At 34.8% G+C, this 20354-nt stretch overlaps 1 protein-coding gene across 6 annotated transcripts in view; it reads right to left on the bottom strand.

Annotated features, from left to right (window-relative positions):
• tspan9a (tetraspanin 9a) overlaps positions 1-20354 on the bottom strand; it is a 191615-nt gene that overhangs the window by 4520 nt on the left and 166741 nt on the right. For all 6 annotated transcript variants that reach the window (XM_015353235.2, XM_015353234.2, XM_069192161.1 and 3 more), the window contains 5 exons: positions 14320-14511; positions 13060-13134; positions 3346-3447; positions 2353-2484; positions 812-895 (listed from right to left, as the gene is read on the bottom strand). In XM_015353235.2, the coding sequence (XP_015208721.1) occupies positions 812-895; positions 2353-2484; positions 3346-3447; positions 13060-13134; positions 14320-14511 (585 nt within the window). The remainder of the gene's footprint in view (positions 1-811; positions 896-2352; positions 2485-3345; positions 3448-13059; positions 13135-14319; positions 14512-20354) is intronic.

Raw genomic sequence — 20354 nt, 5'->3', positions numbered from 1 at the left:
AAAGCAGGATGTTTGTGAAGCTCAGGTTTATCCCTTAACCTCTTCCACTGTTTGGAAGTATAACATGACAAAACAGCTTTAGTAAAAAATGAAAACTGTAAGTTTTTGAAAGTCAAAACAATGTTACAACCTTTTGGGAAGGAAAAAGCCCTTTGCCATTAAATTTCCCTCAGGAAATACCCTGAAACTTCCCATCAGGGGTTTTTAATCCAGGACATGTTAGATCATACAAAAGACACAAGACATATTGATGATATGGTATTCTCGCCATAGCAGTAGATTAATAAAATAAGTTCAAACATATCTCTGCTACACATAATTTCACATAACAGCTTTTCCCATAGCAGATCAGGAGAGGGAACAGTAACTATTTCCCCTTTTCTGGCTCAGGTGTAGTCTTTTATGGGACTATCAATTATAAAACAATTCTTAACTGCAAGTTCCATATGGGAATCACAGTGAAAAAAAATTATTTTAATTATACCCAAATCAAAGAAAAGAGATAACTTTCACTTTTTGTCTTTGCATTTGTGTGTACATACAGTATAGAGGGAAGAGAACTACAGGGGTAAAAGTTTGCTTTAAAGCTTTTTTAGCAGGCTTCAGATATCTTACCAGCACATCAGTTCGTGATCTAAGTTTTATATTTGCATAAGATGCCTTATCAGCACCTTTGTTTAGCATTCACATTAAACAGACCAATGTCTCAATTAAAAGATAAAACTAACACTTAACTTTCAGCCATGGGTGAGTGTCTTTGTCTTTGTTAACCAAGAGCACGCTGTCATTATCTAATTCCTCGCGCATTTACCTGTACTACTAAGATGCACATCCCAATAGTGCCCAAAAGATGTTTGTTATCATCCAGCCATTCTTCCACCTTCTCATAGCAGCCCTGTGAGGAAAAAGCAAACAAGGCTTAGTGCTCAACAATGGAAAAGACGGAATGCAAATAAGCAGAACAATTTATATAAAGAATAAAATATTATTTCTTTTGCAGGTGCTTTGTAACTGTGTTATTTTGTTTTTACAACCTTAAGCACAACTGCTTGTCAGCTGAGGTGATTTATGATATAGTCATCAGTTATACTGTATATGTAATAATACATTGCAGAGATTATACAACAACCTTCTGTTTAACAAAAGACCACAACAGCTTAGATAAAGAATGTATCACTGCATAACTTCTGATGTTATCATTGTCCTTGGTGGAGGTTATACATGGGAATATGAAACAAAATTTTCTATGTAACTGTGTTTCGCAGACAGCAAACACAAACAGGCTTTTCTTCATGTGCTCCCAGTGCCACCGAGGAAGATTCCCCACAGGAAAGCGAAAACGATAAAGATGTGGGGACCCCCTCTCCCTGAGACATAGAAACATTTAAAAAAAAAGTTTTACGAAAACTCAGTACAGAGTTAGCATACTCAGGGTTCTTAGTTTATTTCAAAATAAAATGTGTTTTGATATAAACTATTGTATTACAACACAAGTTTGGATTTTGGAATAATTCCTATAAAAATGATAATTGTGGGTAATTAAGAATAATTTCCATCTCCTGGAGACTCTAAAAGTCTGCCTGATAAAACATGGGGGCAATACAATACAAACCAAAATTCAAAACAACGTAAACAATAGCAGAATGTTTTAATAAAATAAAATAATAATTTCTAAATAATAGAAAAACATCATACGTGGCACCAATCTGTCAGTATTTAATCCCCAGTGTCAGAACTAATGAAAAACGTTTTTTGCAGGTTTAATTGATTTCAGAGAGTAGATACCTGTGATAGACAGGCCTAAAGGCAAGGTGTCTGGTGTCAGTCTACAAAGCTGCTTCTCAATATCCAACTCAAGTGTTTAATAACTGTGTGATTATTAAGGACTGATGCAGTGATCTCAAATCACATGAGGCAAATAAAGAAAAAAATATACACAAGCAAGTGCCAGGTCAATAAATGCATACACCAGAATGACAGGCAGACAACCATTACAGTCAAAAAGAAATGGAAACGTGCTGGGAGTGCCAGAACTTGTGTTAAGATTTATTTTGTTAATCTTTCCTGTACAGCTATTTTGATTTTCACTTGCCAAAGCGTTTTGATCTTTTTCGGATTTCTGTCTGTTGGTATCTGTCTGTCTGTAAGAACAGTTAGTGTGTTAGGCTCCCTCAGCCTTGTTTAGTGTAACCGTGAATCTATCAGCAACTACAAAATTGAAGGCACCAGGCAGTTTCTTACCATCCCATTTTCACAATCCCAAATCAAGGCCAGATGAGGGCACATTACAACACTAACCATCCTAAGTGGCAATACTCTACAAGAATCAAGGACTGCAGTGCAGATGTTTACCCGTTGCCAGAACATGTTGGTGGAGTTGCGCCCACAGTCTTGGTAGTGTTCCTGACAGCAGCGGTCTGGCACCATCGGGGCCTGCAGAGCTTCATGCCAGTCAGTGTAGCTTGTCACTCCACAGCATTTCCACTGCAGACACAGTATTGTACAATGGCTTACAATTTATAGGTAGTTTTCCACATAGCTTATGTACAGCATATACAGCATCTAATTATTAGAAGAGAATGTCTCTATTCTCTCTCTAGTTTGAATATTATAAGGCACATGTTTTTCAGCCCTGTTTTGGGAAACATCCTGTACAATTAATACATTGATTGTAACATTGATTTTGCAATGCAAAGCCTATAGAGCTTTTATGAAGATTTATTTTAGATTTTGTTGTGTTGTTTTCATTGCAATGAACAGATTTGTTGCTGATAGTTAATCATAAAGATTCTGGACCACAACAGAGTCTAGGCTTTGTGAACAGATGTTCAAGGTTGATAATTTAACAATTAAATAAGATCTGCTGGAGTAATAGTCGGTAAGGGCAAAATAAATTATAAAAAGCTGCACTTTTTAATACTACAGCACAGCTTTTTAAAATTACATGCAAAGGATGTATTAGAGTTGTTGATGATGATGTATTAGAGCTGATGATTGATGTATTACCCTGCCAAATATATATACTAACTGCACTTGCATGATTTCAGTATTATGTAATGATAAAGGTATTCTACCAAATATGCATACACAGACTACATAGCTTATAATGTGAATAATGGTGAAATTCTTCTAGCTAAAGATCTTGATCTCCAGCAAATCTCAAGTAGCATACAGTATACCATACAGATACACAGTGAAACAAGCAAGCACTTGCGACATCTCAAGAACGAGATTTTCAGGATCAAGCTATCTATACCGTATGCTCTACTGCTGAAACACCAACATATTATATTATTATATTATTTTATATTCATGACATGAAGCTACTTATATTTTCCAAAATACCTCTGCCTGAATGATGTTCCATGCATTTTTCAAACCAACGTTGTTTTCTGTGTTGTACAGAGAAAGTCCCTCTTTTAAGTCCTTCTTTGCGTTCTCACTCACCTGTAATATAGGAAACAATGCCAGATAATTAAACCACTGTTTTGTGAAATACACACATTTTATAGCCAACTTTACAAGAGAAATCTTTTGACTTCAATTCTGCTTCTTTTAAAGAAAGAAAGTGGTTTTCCTAGCTCATATCCTTAAATGAAAGTTCCACTTTTCCTTTTCTTTATTTGAAACAGTTTAAAATCAAAGCAAAATCAAAAAGTCACAAATGCTATGAACACTTTGATGCTTTATGTATAAATAATACCAACTTAAATGTAGGTTAATATAAATGGCCTTAGAAACTTTTATGCTTATTTGTAATGAAATTACATAAAAAATAAAAGAGATCTACTGATCGCATTAGAACTCCAGTGGCTCCCCTCTTCACAAGAGGCCAACAGAATAATCAGTAAAGTATTTAAGCAGAAGCTCTAATGAGATATACTCATACAGATTAACAGTTCAATGATCATTGCCCTGAGGTTCTAATTGTTCAAGAGAATCAAAGACTCCTAGTTAGTAGACACTGACACTGGCTGCCACTCTGTTGGCACTTTCAGCAGATTCAAAGCATTTTCAAAATAAATGTACAGAACAATTACAAAGCAGAAATTTAAAAGCAGACAATTCTCACAAATCAATTCATAAACATGCATGATACTGCAACGAATGTGCATCTTTTATTTTAATCGAAAGAAAGAAGCTCAAGACGTACAGTAAACATGTAAACATGTTTGGGCAAGTTTCCACTATTGACAGGGAAAAAGTAAACAGCATTTCAAAGCATACATTATTATTACAAGATACTTGTATATATATTTAAGAAAGGCGAGGTGAAATGGACAGAGACACACTCATGGTTGAGCTGCCAGCCCCATCTCACAATGCTGGCACCCAGTTTTACAGCAGCATGGACTGGAGTAACAAGGGTGAAACAACTCATTCAAGGGTACAAGCAGGTGATCTGAACCACTATTTTACCATGTCAAACTGGAACTTCTGTTGGGACCCATGAGCAGTTTCAAACAGAGGGCAGATAAGGCCTAGATTCACTCTTCTCAAGGACAGGTAATGAATTGGAATGTTCAATTCTGTTCCCTTTCCTCGCTGGGAACAGATGACAATGCGGGCAACAGTTTACACGAGTTTTGACTTCATTATAATTAAGTTGCATTTATTTAGCACTTTTCATCCCAAAGGATCCTCTTTACATATATGTAAGCACTACAGACAAATGGGAAATCACTTCACCATTTGTATCAAGTAGGAGCATTTACTGTAGGTAGGCCAGACTGTGCAATCCACAATGATATCTAGCCAGAACCCCATGGCTAAAATTCCTGGTTTTACAAATAGTGCCTTGGTGTCTTTTAATGATTCAGAAGTCAGGACATTGGTTTAATTTTCCAACTAAAAAATAGCACCTCTTGAGGCACTGTGTACTACGTCACACTGTATGGGATTTACACTACTGAGTGTCACCACCTACAGGCCAACCAACACCATTTAGAGCAGCAACATATTTTTCCTTAGAGCTCTACCATCCTTGTATTGATTAAGGCCCAGCCTTGCTTAGGTCTCAGCTTCAGTCTGCATTATTTATGTTCCCCTTGAATTTCATGATGTGTAGCAGTGAGAAATCTCTCTGAGGTAAATGTGACTTTAAAACTGGGGGGGGGGGGGATGAAGACAAAAGCAGCAAAGTTCTATTCGCAAAAGATACAAAACAAAGACTTCACCTAACATATCAATAGAGAACAAGAAGATGCTGGTCATCTTACTTTTAAAAAAACTCCATAGAGTCAAATTATGAATCACTTCTTTCACCACAGTGTTTGGAGATGTTTAAAGTTACCTGGAAAGTGCCATGGGTATTTCAGGGTGTAAAGCCACTAGTGTTTCATCTTCTGCACTTTAATATAAAATATGGGAGCTGTCTGAACTCCTGACATTAAAATCCAGACCGAAACAGAGCAGCCTAAGGCAATAGTTTCAAAATCAGTGTCTGTGCAAACTACATGTATGCTAGCAGTCAATGTTGCCAGAATGAGGTTGTGAGCCACAAGATTAAATGAAGATATTCTCTCTCTATTCTAAAGCCTTTGTACTTAACTGTAAATTTAGTTTAAAAAACAACCATCATTCTAAATGTTATAAAATATTGATAACTAAAACCTTTTTAACTTTTCAACGTTTATTTACTATATCTAAAATTTAAAAAAAATATTTTTATCATAAAAATGACCTCTGTCATGCATTGATATCAGAACATATCAGAACATGGCAATGGTTAATACCGCTTGTATTTCACTGTAATTATAAGATAACCTTTTGTTGGCGATGGCAGTCCCAACATTGTGGAATCGTTAATATGTTTTAAACTTGTTTTATATGATTTTCATGAAAAACTTCTTTCTAAACAAACTGGATATTCTGTATGTATGAAATGCTTAAGATAAATATTGAAGTTGAAAATACATAGACTGTGACATTGATGTCAATTACTAAAGCTCATTAAAAGGTTCTGTCAGTGCACGTCACGATAAAGTTGTTTTTTCACAAAGAAATAATGTACACGCGAAAAATGTGAGTTAATTTGTTAAAGAAGGATATGCAAAGCTCAGAAAATTAGCACAAAAAGACAAATGTTTCTTGAACAACTCTACCACATTAAACATCATAATGTTTTAATGTTTACAAAATGCTTAAATTACAGTTCTAAAAATGTGTATCCAAGTTTGCATTGAAGCAGGGTTATAAATAAATGCTTCAGAGCAGGTAGTAACATGAACTATGAAAACAAAATAAGCACCATGTCTATCCAAAAATTTTCTACATGCAATATATAGAATTATATTGATAAATAGTTATATTTATTAATAGAAAGGAATTAATAGGTTGTTTGTGCCTGAACATATTCGAATGACAAAATAGTAAAAAAAGAAAAGGCCATCTCAGCTTGAGAAAAACAAGTTATCTAATAGTTATGAAAACTATAACATTTACAATTTTCCAGCAAAATGATCTGTACATTTTTCTCCCCAAATGAAAAGAGTACCAACAGTGCATGATTTAAACTTTGTAACTCAAAACATAAAAGGATTTTGCCTTGAGGACCAACGCATTGTATTATACTGTATCTGAGAAAACAGTAAGTATACCTTACTGGCAACAAATCCTCATGATTCTTGATTGGCAGTCAAATAGAATGAATAAGAATAAGAAGAGATCACTTTTTGTCACCTTTGAGCATCACACCTTGCTAAAAATGCAATTCCCACAAGAAACAGAACAAAATCCAAACTAGAAAAAGATGTGCGCTTCACTTACACCTGAAGTCTATGTTAGATACATTTCTTCATATATTCATAATAAATGTATTTAATGTGTAAAACATGTGCTGAATGATGCAATAACTTTTGATATTTTTACTTTAGCCATAAGTGAAGTAAGGCACCCTGCTGTGCCCCAGCCTTAACAATTACAGAGTGGCTTGAGGACACAGAACTCAAGGGAGCAGAACTGTCACATACAGCAAGAAATCGCATGAATCTCAAAAGTGCAATGTTCATTTCATCACGACAGGATGCAGTGTGACTGGAATACAACATCTTGAGCAAAGGAGAAAGTCAGTTACCCTCTTTATCTGACTGGTGTAACCCTAGTAAAGTGGATCACTTGCCCTACTGGTGCAATGTAGCATGGCACAAGCCTGGTGCTGATGTCATGGGTAACCCACTTCCATACGTAATAATAATAATAATAATAATAATAATAATAATAATAATAATAATAGCTTACACTTATATAGTGCTTTTCTGGACACTCCACTCAAAGACTTAATCCCTGCAGAACCTTCTGGTCCATTAAGGCAGTGAACAGCGTACTGTTGGATAGGTGCAGTAATGAGGAAAGCGAACCATGAACCATGAGGTGTGACAATGGCTAACAAACAGCATTTTCACAACGGTGTCACACATTGGAAGATGTCACTTCTACTTAATATTCTAACTAAGGGTGCTGTTTATAATAACATGTCCTGCTTGTATGTTTTTTGGAATGTTAAAAAAGTTTTAACATCAAGTATATTCAATAAGTATTATCATTTCATAACTTTAAGCTTACAATGAAAAAATACTTTGGGAACTACCATATGAACAATATTTAGTATAAAATCCTTTTAAATTTAATTGGAATGTGTATAAAACAAAAGATCTTGGTAATGCACAACGAATTACCACAACAAATACATTGAAAAGTAATTTACTTGTTACTTTCTGATCAATCTATGATGTAATCATAACTGGTTATAAAATCAGTAACTTATAAGACATTTGCATCAAATGCACAGTGCTCAGTACAACAGAAATTCGAGGTCAAGTCACATGGGCGATTTAGGTGATGATGTCCATACATTTGCTTTTTACACTTTAAATCTCTTTCATATTCCTTTCATACATCCAAAAGATGCACATGCTCCTGCCTTCACAATACATTGCCTGTCCTTGCTCATATCTGTTGCTCAGGACGAGGTCTGAACAAAGAAGATTCCCAACCATAAGAGCATCAGATGGTCTGAAATCAAGCCTGACAGCCATGTTCTTTCATCTCCAATGCCACAACAGGGTTTAAGTTTTGATTGAGGGTTTTGATTTTGTGACTGGAGTTTACAGTGCTGTTATGATAATTAATGTGAGCAATATTTACTTCCCTGAATAGTGCTCTTGGGAAATCAGACTGAAAGATATCTGAGGAGCCTGCCTCCATGGACAAGAACCTGTCATATTTCCCGAAATACTGCCAAGTGACAAACAAAGTATAAGTGAAATTAAACTGTATTGTCTTTGAACAAACCAAGATGCACTGTAGCTATTCCAATGTGAAATAGGAACACCTGGATTTATAGGATTGTAACAAATTAGATAATAATATGCTTTTATTTTGTTCTGTAATTGCAAAAGCATACTGGAAATAAGGCCACAGTGTTAAAGATAGATCATCTAATCACCTCTTTGGATTTACCATCTGTTATCGTAAGATGGCCAACTACTACACAACAGAACACAAAGTACAAGTTTATCTGAAATTGGTAGTTTATACTACACAATAATAACGGAATATTAGATGATTTTGATGAAGCCATGATTTTCAGCTTGTTTAAGAGCCCTGCTAGGGTAAGCAATATAAAGGTTTCACTCTGTTCTGAAATTTAGCCCTTGAAATATTTAATGGTCATACATTTTTTATGAAGGACATAGCCAGCTACTGCAACTATTAATGTTTCATTTCATTTAATGGTATGTACAAATCAATATTACTTGTGCCTTCATTAATAAATGACATGTAATTTTAAGATCGAATAACAACAAAAATGAACATTCATCCTCATACACTTAGAAAAGACTGAGAAATCACAGATGCTTTACATGAAGAGCCTAGCTCTTTAATACTTTGTGTCTTAAAAATGGAATAAACATCATGGCAACTAAATAATTTAAAATAACTGCTTGCATTTGTATAGTGTCTTTCATTCTAAAAGATCCCAAGGCATTTCACCTATAGAATGGGAGCTAATTTGTCCACCCCTGAACCACAAGAGTTCACAGCACTTGAATACATGCAGATCAGGTGAGAAGTTTCTTAACCAACTGAAGGGTGAAATTCTGAGAGGCCAGACTGTGTACATCTCCATTGGATTTTGCAGATTTAGCCAGAACACTTAATGCCATTTTTTCATGTTCCATTATTTCAGGCACAAAATAAACATTATCTTGATATGGAAGTACAGATGGAAATATGTTTATGTTATTTTTACATAAATGCACATGTGTAAAAGATGCTTTTGAGACTGTAAAAATAATGTTCATTTAAACCCATCTGATAGAATTTTTAACACCAATGGCATTATTTGAACACCATGAGAAAATACAAAGCTTGAAACTATATATTATTTTCGCAATCAAAATTACAATTGTATTCAGTTGTCACTGACACAAGCTAGAATGCGACAAGAAAAGGCTATTGGTTTTTTAGAAATTCAAAATAGTAAATTAAGGAAAGTCTCAAGGATGCAAAATGCACTCAGGAGATGGGTTTTAATAAACAGATCACATGGGAGCCCAGTTTGGAAGCAAGAAATAAAGAAAGTTCAAAACCCCAGTGTGAGAAAAACTGCATTCTACAAACTTGGATGTAGATTTTAAAATGTCCAAATGAGAAATCTTAACTTAAGCATTCATTATACTGTGACAAACACCAAGCATAAAATGGAGTATATAAACACAGCTGTTTGTTTCGTTATTTGTGTAATTATTTTGTCACACGGGGCCTGATAAAAATGGTTTTGTAAGCAGCTGCTATTTATTCCACAAGCCAACATATACTATGGGGAAATTGGGTACACTCCAGTATTCATTTCAATATAACAGAACATGATATTGGTACAGATAACCACAATAACCTAAGATTAGTTTCAACATTGGTATTACATATACTGAGGCCAAATGCATTCTTTTACATGGGTTTTTTTACATTTCAAATGACACAAGAAAAATCGCAAATTGCTTGTGGTTATTTTTCAATTTAGTGCCTGTCTAATAGTGACAACAAACTTAAAAAAGCAGAACAGCAAAAAGCAAAGGTAATTGCAAGTTTTTAATGGATAATGCTGCACAAATGTCTTAGACATCTTAGTCACAATTTACATTTTAATAATTGCATGATATGAACATTGGCAATTGACTTTAAGCCTTTACTACTGTAGTGTTATCTATTCAAATAACTATGTTCCTAATATGGACTTAATAGGTGTTTGACAAATGGTCAAACAATAAATTACTGTTATCTATTTAATATAAAACTAATATAATAAAAATATAATTTAGTGTATTACTATAAACAGTTTTACATGTTTAACCTTTAAAAACCAAGACTGTGTGTACAGAAACCAACTGAAGTGGCCTCCTATAAACAAATAATAGAAAATACATGGTACTGTTTGGACTTCCTGGGAATTGTATTTCATAACTGAGTGGTCATAATTTCATAACTGAAATACTAAACATGATTTAACCATAAAACATAACACTTTTAAAATATTTTAAAGACATTTTCTAAATATCACACAAAAAATGAAAAGGCACAAATTGTTTTAGATGTATTGTCTATGTCCTAAAGTGCAATGAAATGGGCTTAAATGTCAAAATGTTTATTTATTAAATGAAAACAGTCAAAAATATAGTTTAGCTTTCAAATTTCTGCGCTGCTTCTAAACTGAGCTCTTTGTAATTTTTTATTTGACAATGTACAAGGTCAGGTAATCATGTAACTATACAGTAGTTAACCAAATAATTAAATAATTAATAGTGTAATTGATTTATTAATATTTTGTAACAGTTTGGGTGAAAGGAAAGGTTTTACTTACATTGATCAGAACCTTCAAAAATCACATTTCAAGGTAAACTACAAAAGTGCAGCTAATGTGAAGTGTTGTAGCAGCTAATCCATTATATTTAACAATGAAATCTAACTGACTCATTGGTGTTCTTATTAGTTGTTCCTCTACTTTCTGAAACAAAAACACCCAGATATATCCAGATTGAAGCATTATCTGAAAACAAAATGTTTAAGATTTCAGAAGGTGCCATTCTGAATAAAGATGGAAAAAGAGTAAAGCAATCTATCAATATTTTTGTACAGCAGCAAACTTCATTTTTAAGCCCAAATATAAAGTATATACTGGATATATTTTACCAACAGCATATAGCACTATAGTAATAGCCACACACATAACAGAAGTACTCAGACAATGATCTTTATGACAACTGTAATTGCCAGCTGCACAATGTTAGCAAAAAAGATTCATTTCAGTCATTTATTTAACATTATAGCATTCTGACTTTGTACTCTTGGGCTAAAGATACTTGCAGTCACATTTATTCCTAGGCTCTCATGACTGTCGATAATCTTGGGGGCTTTGTTTACCCCTCTGAATTAAAAATATTGCTTATTCTAAAGTAACCCCTTGTGTTGAGAAGCCAGGGGTGAAGGGAAAGGTCATGGGAAACCTAGAAGCTGCCTGAATGCTGTGTAAGAAGCAAAGAGAGCAGGAGAAGCCTGCAAACAATTATGTTTTGCCAATTGGCCTGATTGAGCTCAATTGTGTAGGCTTGCCTCACATTTCAAGGGCATGTCAGTGACCTTAAGAAAATCAAAAATCTGATTCTTAATTAATTTACAAGGAAGATAAGTTAAAACCTTAACCACAGCTTGACATTCCTCGGATGTGAGATACTTAGGTCTTGGAGTATGAAATTTTTCCAATTCTGAACCTTTCTAAAGGGAAGAACAAGTTGGATTGTGATACTGTAGAATTCTGTGGGTTCGATTTACTATTCTGTGAAGATGACCCACAACAAACTTAAAATTCAGTTAAATTAATGAAAAAAAAGCAAAAATTTTACCATTTGTCACTATCCTTTTATTTAATTACTATACTGACCAACAAAATAAATTAATCACTTATAACTGCAACACACGTTATAATCAGAAACATCAAATCTTTTTGTAGAAGGTACAGTACATTCACATTTTAATGATCAGACATTTGTCAACAGAGGATCTGGAAGCAGCAGAATCTAATTTCTTGCGGGAGTCTGGCCTATTCCTTTCAAACAGCCTGGACAAGCACATATAAAGTAGTACCTGTTTACTGGCCTCTGAACTGTCACATGTTATCTCACACATTTTGGGTGTTACATTCTGATCTTGTAAAATGTTGTTGACACACAAGCAGCACAAGCATGTGGACTGTTCTGCTAGATTGTTATCATAGAAAGGACGGCATGTGAGGTTAAAGGATCTACTCAATGAAGTCAGGATGAGCATCATGACTCTTGCGCCCCCCATTGATCTTGATAAGGTTATGTGACTCTTGACTGTGGCCTGTGTCTGGCTTTAACTTCCTGTCAAACTGTTGAGAACAACATGGCTCTGTTCTATGACAAATCCATGATTAGAGCCCAGGGGTTCCTGGGTTCTTTTGACTGGGGGATTCTCAGGTTGCCAATCAAACCCAGCCTACATGTCTTCAAGTCTATGGAATGCGGAAGCATACTGAGGCAACCCAAAAAATGCACGAGTACCTGGGGAAATCCCACGTGACCATAAGGAGAAATCAACTGTAAACTACACACAGCAGAGTCACCTGTCCATTTTGCCGCAGATTGAAAGCAATGATTACACTCTGAACAGAACATGATTTAAAAGTTGCCTGTGGTGTGGCATAAACACGTTTTCTTTCTATCTCCAAGGCTTCATCAGCAGTTCTGCATTTTTGCAGGGTCTTAATTCTTCTGCTTACATTGAAAACCAGTTTCAAAACGTCCATTTTGTGCAGGAAATATTAGAAATGTACAAAAACATTTCTAACATCACAAAACAGACTTTAAAAGGGTAAAAGATGCACCAAAGAAGTTCATCATGTCCATGTTCTTAGTTACATAATATTTAATTGAACAGCATAATCTAAGAAAATTAAAAACTTAATAAAGTTTGATGAATTAAGAATTTGCGCATATTCCAGGTGCTTCAATGCAGGAGAAGTGACATAAATATTCTTACCTTGTCCATATAAACGAAGAACAAAATCAGCAATATCAGCTCTGCCAGGAGGATGATCAGCAAAACAATGAAAAACTGAAAGAAAACAAAAACAGACACTCTCAGGCTTTACTAATACATCGTTTGCTTTCATTGAATTTTCAATATTTATATATCTTTAACAAACAATAAAGTAGCCTAGAACAATGTTTAATATAAATGTAAACTATTATGTGGTAGTACTGCAAATTTCAATAAAGAAATGTCTGTGATTAATGATACACCTTTTGACAACTGCACACAGTTCTCCTTTCTATAATGGATTATAGAATCCATTATTCCGTGGGCGGAGCGGTGGCTCTGTGGCTAAGGATCTGCGCCTGTGACTGGAAGGATGCCGGTTCAAATCCCACGGCCGGCAGAGGAATCCTACTCCGTTGGGCCCCTGAGCAAGGCCCTTAACCCTAACTGCTCCAGGGGCGCCGTACAATGGCAGACCCTGCGCTCTGACCCCAAGCTTCTCTCCCTGTCTCTGTGTCTGTGTCTCCATGGAGAAAAGCTGGGGTATGCGAAAAGACGCATTCCTAATGCAAGAAATTGTATAGGGCTAATAAAGAAACATTATCATTATTATCATTATCATGGATTATGTAGTCTGAAATACAGCAAATCTGCAGCAGATGTAATTTTTTTTTAACACCTGTACACCTAATTCTGAATTAATACACCTGATAAAACATCATAATTTACACATGTATATTTCTACCACAACTGATGAATAATTTGCTTGCATTCTTAATCAATGCTTTTGTTAGCACTACTCAGTGATACTCTATCCTAAGGACATTTACATTAGAAAATTCAAATTCATTTGAAATTGAATTGAACTATACAATATAAATATATACTCTATTTTGTATGTACTCTATAAAGAACCTGCACTTACAAAACTGTTTGAAACTGACTAACGACAATTTTTTTTATCACAAATTCAAACAGAAAGCTTGCTCAAAACTTTTTGGAGATACAATTTTCTTTATTTCTTATTCTAACTGCATTTTAAAACAAAAGTATCTAGGTATATACAGCAGATACTATATATGAAACGCATGAGCACAAAATGAAGCTGGTACTGTATGTGCTTTATCTATTCAAAGATGCGTAGCTTCATTTTTGTTTTCATTTCCACCTTGGTTTTTATGATGATTTAACTTCTGTGTCCAACTTACTAAAACAAGACCTGTTATCACTCTCTGGGTAATCTAAAAGAAGCCAACTTACACTCAAAAGGAGGCACTTGTTTTCCTTTATGGCACCCAGGCATCCCAAAAACCCGGTCACCATGACGATGGAGCCAATGGCGATGACCAGATTGGCGGCGGAAAGCGAGGGAAAAGAGGGCGAGAAGGTGGCGAAACTGCCCTGTGACACTGACAGCCATATTCCTACTCCCAGCAGCCCACAGCCACACAGCTACAGAGAGGCAGGAAGAAAAAACATTATCAATTTTTAAAGGAGACAATATTTTGTCACACGGTTTTTGCAATATGGATGGGTTTCCCAGGCCTGAAAGCTGTTAATTTGTTTAATGTACTTTGACAAACGAAAAGAAATATTTGAAATTGGACTTACAGTACTGGGCTGATACCAAAGCAAGGTAAAGTGGAGCCAAAAACAGTCCCTCTAGGTGGTGCACTTCTCCTAAAGTTACTGTCCCCCCAGCACAAGTAATTTGAAACACACACATTTTCAACCCATATGATTTTACATTAAAGTCTGTGTGTGAATGATCGGTAAATGAAAATGTTCCATTGATACACTTTCCTCATCCATCATGAAGATGTGTAGCCAGACAGTTCAATCTTTTCAACAGGATTGTTGCTTGAATGCTAAAGAGTTAGTGAAAAATTAAGAGGGACATTATGACATTTCCTCTCCACCTAATGGACTGAGATATCAGACGAAACCTTGTGAATACGAAATCATAGTGAAGGAGTGAGCAGAAGGAACGGAAATCATTCATAAACCATTCTTTCATTCAAACATTTTAATGTCTGTAATGCACAGTTCACAGCTAGAATTGAAATTGAAATATAATATTCATACACATTTAAAAACTTCAAAACTTAAACTATATGTCTATACCCATCCAATTTCAAACACATTTGAAACTCAATACTCATGTCTTTCATGTATGTCTGAATGGTTGAATGACTACTTACTGTATACTGTACATCACCAAACCTGTTGGTTAATTGCCCTAATGAAACCACCTTCAATTACATTACAAATGGTTCCCTTAAAACTTCCCACTCACAAATCTTAAAATGTATTTTATTAACATAATAAAATAAATATACCAGGTGTCTTTTTTAATCTTTTTTTAAGTGGTTCCTTGCTGGACCTTCATAATGTGAAAAAAAGATTTATGACTTGGAGGTTAATTATATGCCATTAGGACGCAGCACATTTAAATCCGTGAAGTTTTTAAATAGGACGCTCGGAGGCAGATCCAAAGAACAAACTTGCTCCTGAACTCAAGAGCTGAGAAATCTTATTGAAGTCCTCTCCCTGGGAATTTACTAGCATAGTAGGAATTTATTAGAAATTTACACATATTTAATCTCGGGAAACAGTTTACTGTATCTTAAGGGTTCCCTTTTCTTACAAATAATAATTGTCGGGATATTGAACTGGATGCATTCAATGCAGTACTTTTCCCTGTGTCTATTGGGTTTTATTTGTGTAACTAAATTACTCCATCAGAGTTGGGAACCATAAACCTACAATATACATTCCCACAACAAAAACAATGTCATAAAATCTCAAGGGATGGATATTTTTGAGACCACTTGGATTGAATAAGGAAATCACATAACCTTTGAATGAACATTTTCTTTAAATTCCCTCAGTGACTCCCAGACACACAGAACATATAATGTAAATAAAGACCAGACTGACTCCACAGAGAGTTATAGATTCTTAATCTTTTAATAAACCTTCATGACCTTATAAGAACTTTTACTTTATATAGAGCCTTTTTAAATTGGCAACATTTTGACCTCAAGTTGATCTATAATGTCATCATATATTTTACAAAAACAGAAACCTCAATCTAATGCCAATAGTTTTGTCAAGAAGGTGAATCATTAAGAAAAATAATCTACTGTATGCTAAAAAAAACAGACAGCACTGACTTTAAAAACAAAATGCAAGACAATTCTTTGCGTGCAACAAATTTAGCTTCTGATACTAGAGTTATTTTTGACTTTGTCTCAGATGAGCCTCAGTGGTCTCAAAAAATAGAATAAAAACAAGCAGCTACTGAGATCCAAGAGCCTTGCTGGAACATGTAAGTCAGCTTCTTTTTTAAAGTGATGGTTTAAAATGAGGTCACAAAGCTTCATTATTCGTGGATTTTATTTAAATGAGCAAACAAATCTCACTATTACTAATTAGCTTTGGAACTGCTAGCATTTAAAAAAGTGGTTAATTCTCTGAAAACTCTGGTTTTATTATCTAATAAATGAAAGAAATGTTGTGGATAAAGATGTATTCCACTTCAAATAATCTGCTGGTGGCTTTGGGGTTCTAAAGTAAGCATAATTGATGGGTAGTTAAAGCACATGAGACTGCAGGGATAGTACTTAATGAAAAATATGTTAATTTACTTTAAAGACCATTGTTTGGTGTTTTTTTTATTTTCTAACGTGCAGATACCAGAACATCCAAAACATAGATTGACTGGCAACCTCATTTCTATTCCCTGACCTAAATTTTAATTTAATGCTAAGGCCAAGAAGAAGGATAACACTCTTATTAAAGCCTGTTAATGCTTAGTCTATGAGCTGGTTCTTTGTTTGCCTACCTTAAGTGATTATGAAGTCACCCCCATCTGCCTGATCTGTACATGCATTATGCCTATAAGCTTATTGCCCAAATGTCAAACGTGCTGAGAAATCCAGCCTTTCAAATCCTAACAACGCCAAAATCATGGCTCACGATTGGTCATGTGTTATCATAAAGCTGATCCTCACAAAACCGCTTGATCTTCTTAAGCTATTTTAATCACAGCTTCCAATAGCTAAAGAATACATATATACATGTCTTTTTAAAAGGAGGCAGAACAGAATTTAGACACTTAAGTAATGCTAGCATTGTCAGACATGCAGTAATCCTTGCATTTAATACTTTTTATAACTAAAGCAGTATTGCTTCATTTCAAATCTTTTCCTTGTGTCTCGGAGCAAGGTTTATTTTTCCTGCATCACTACCTTGTCATGAACAATTAACACTGTTATGGGTCGGATTAGGAGTGATCTCTAGCTTAGGCCCAACTCTCACAATTCTTCTTCAAGACTTCAAGATGATTTTTTTAATGATTGGTGAATTTGTGGAAATTCACCAGCCTCGTTGTCAAAGAAGAATTCTGAGGATCCACAAACAAGCTTTATGCGATTATCATTGTGGTTAACCACTTTAGTCAACACTTTTGATCCAGTGCAAGTGACACAAGCTATTTAGAAATTGATAGATGGTTTTTTTAAACAAATTTAACAGGGGGAAAGGTTAGGGATTCTGAAATATTGCTAATTTCAGGGCAATTAAATGACACCAAACATCTCTTAGTTTTAACTAAGCAATCAAGGTCAGTTTAACAGACATTTGGAGTAGCCTGAAGTACCCTATGTTAAGTGGTTGCTAAGGGTCTTCATCACTGACATTTGTGTTTTATCGTCCTGCTTTTCTCTTACAGCTACAATACTGTGCTCAGTGACACAAAACCAACCACTGCCGAAGAGCAATTTAATCTTTTTGCAACTCAAAGACAGTATGTGGTTCCTGAATGCTTGGCAACAGCTTAACCTTTTTTTGGACTTTATCTGAGGTTTCTCTCAGAAGCCTCCTAGCAGCCACCCATAAAGATGATTTTCATCAAGCTGTCCCCTTTATTACAAAGGACTGTCTGAGAGCCCTGCAGGATTTAAAACAAGATTGGAATCCGTGTGATCTGCTGACCTCTAACAAGCTTCCAGGCGTTCTCAATTTATTAGCTTGACAATGCTGATTTGAAAATATCTGTGCAAATTTAAAATAGACCATAATGTCAAAAAACTCCAAAATCTTTCCTCTCTTTGCACATACAGTGCCTTCTGTGCAAGTATCTTCATCTAACGATAAGACCATATGCTCACTCTACCTCCTCTCTTTTCAGACTTCAATAAAAGTAATTCTTTAAAATTCAATAAAATGATCATTCTCAGTGGACTGGCAGGATATCAGAAGTGTTGTCTCCCAGAGGACAAATGAAATGAGTATAATTACTATTTGTTTTGCTATTACCCGCAAGCAACATATATCCAAGAACACTCTTCACAAATGCGTTATTCATGTAAACTATAAAATAATATGAGCCTCTGGTAGGACTGTGGTTTCAAAAGGATTGTATTTCATTGATTCTTCCAAAACATAGCAGCGTAACAAAGAGAAAAGCTTTGCAACAATTACCATTATACTTAAAATAGTCACATTTACCAGGCCCTGGTCACTAAGTCTAATCTTGCCAATACAGAAACTACATGAGAGAGGCAACACTCTCTTGTACCTCATAACAACTTTCTCTTGTACTTTAGCTAACACTGCATGTTAGGAACCCAGGTCTTGGCTTTCTTTTTCTCAAAATAATTAATGTAAATAACTAAAACTGCCAGTCCACTGAGAATAATCACTTATTCTAAAGAATAATCACTACAATTTTAAGAATTACTTTTATTGAAGCCGTCCTTCGGATGAGACGTAAAATCGTGGTCTTGACTCTCTGTGGTCATTAAAAATCCCAGGTCGTTTATCGAAAAGAGTAGAGGTGTAACCCTGGTGTCCTGGCCAAATTTCCCATTGGCCCTTACCAATCATGGCCTCCTAATAATCCCCATCTATGAATTGGCTTCATTACACTGCTGTCTTCCCCACTGATAGCTGATGTGTGATGAGTGTTCTGGTGCACTATGGCTGCCGTCACATCATCCAGGTGGATGCTGCACATTGGAGGTGGTGGAGGGGAGTCCCCATTACCTGTAAAGCGCTTTGAGTGGAGTATCCAGAAAAGCGCTATATAAATGTAAGCAATTATTCTTATTATAATTATAAAAGAAACGGTCTGGAAAATTGTTTAGTCAAATTTATGTATCTGTGAAAATGGGTATAAACCAAATAGTCTTCAATTAACAACAATAATTATTAATTTTCAAATTAATCAATTTAGCAATTGCTCAAACTGCTAGTCATTTATATATACACAATCAAAACTTCAAGCTACCACAATAATTACTATGTATCCAGTTGCAAAGAACTATACCAAAACATAGTTCAAATATGCATAACTTATAAATCCACTACAGTAACCCAATTGGTCAATTTCATGCAGCTGTAAATGAATATACATTATTATAAGTGTTGGTGTTAATTATTATTTATTAAGTATTATTTTAAGATGGTCATGAAGGCACTAAAGGGTAAAACCAGGTTTATCTTTCATCTGCGGCAGTTTAACAGAAATACTATGAAAAAAGACTTGAGCAAAAGAACAGAGTTTTAAGTATCATCTCAACTGACTCAGAAAAATAGGGCATTTTGTATTACATATTTGTACATTGATATTAAATGTTGATAGATCAATCTGTTTAGGTCATAATGTCTGTATACAGCCTTTGGCTAATATAATGCAATCACTCAAACAGGTTACTCTAAATAACAGGAATTATATTCACTGAAATCATGTGTTAATTTTGCTACCTCTTTTATTTCCATAGACACTATATTACATTGATTTTAAAGGCATACTTTAGTATCAAAGAAAGAACAGTAAAACCATACCGCAAAAGGTTAAAAAGTCAAAAACAAACTCAGTCAAAAACAAAAACAGGCTGTTTCTTCACTCTAGTTTTCCTGTAGATCCTTGTGAAAAATATACAGTACTGTAGATTCCCCATTATTTACCTCTCATTAGTCTTAGTAAAGTGAATCATATACTTGTATCATCCCATCTTATTGCATTATAAATGTCTCCTGGAAAAGATCTGAGGTTATTGTGTGAAATGAACTCTAACTTGGTTAAACAATACTTTTTTATAATTAAAAAGGTGCCATTCTGCATCTTTCCAGTATCACACATTGGATAAGAACAGCTATTTGCCTCTTACACTGTGCATTAAGCGTTTTAATCAATTCTCATTTTCCCTCATTGTTTCCTAATTGACTGGAATAAAAAGTTCTAGCATATATTGGTTCCTGTTAATTTATTTATGTATTTAAATAGG

Source organism: Lepisosteus oculatus, chromosome 7, assembly GCF_040954835.1.
Source record: "Lepisosteus oculatus isolate fLepOcu1 chromosome 7, fLepOcu1.hap2, whole genome shotgun sequence".
Lineage (NCBI taxonomy): Eukaryota > Metazoa > Chordata > Actinopteri > Semionotiformes > Lepisosteidae > Lepisosteus > Lepisosteus oculatus.
Note: the sequence above shows the minus strand (reverse complement) of the source record. Positions and strands in the feature narration are given on the sequence as shown.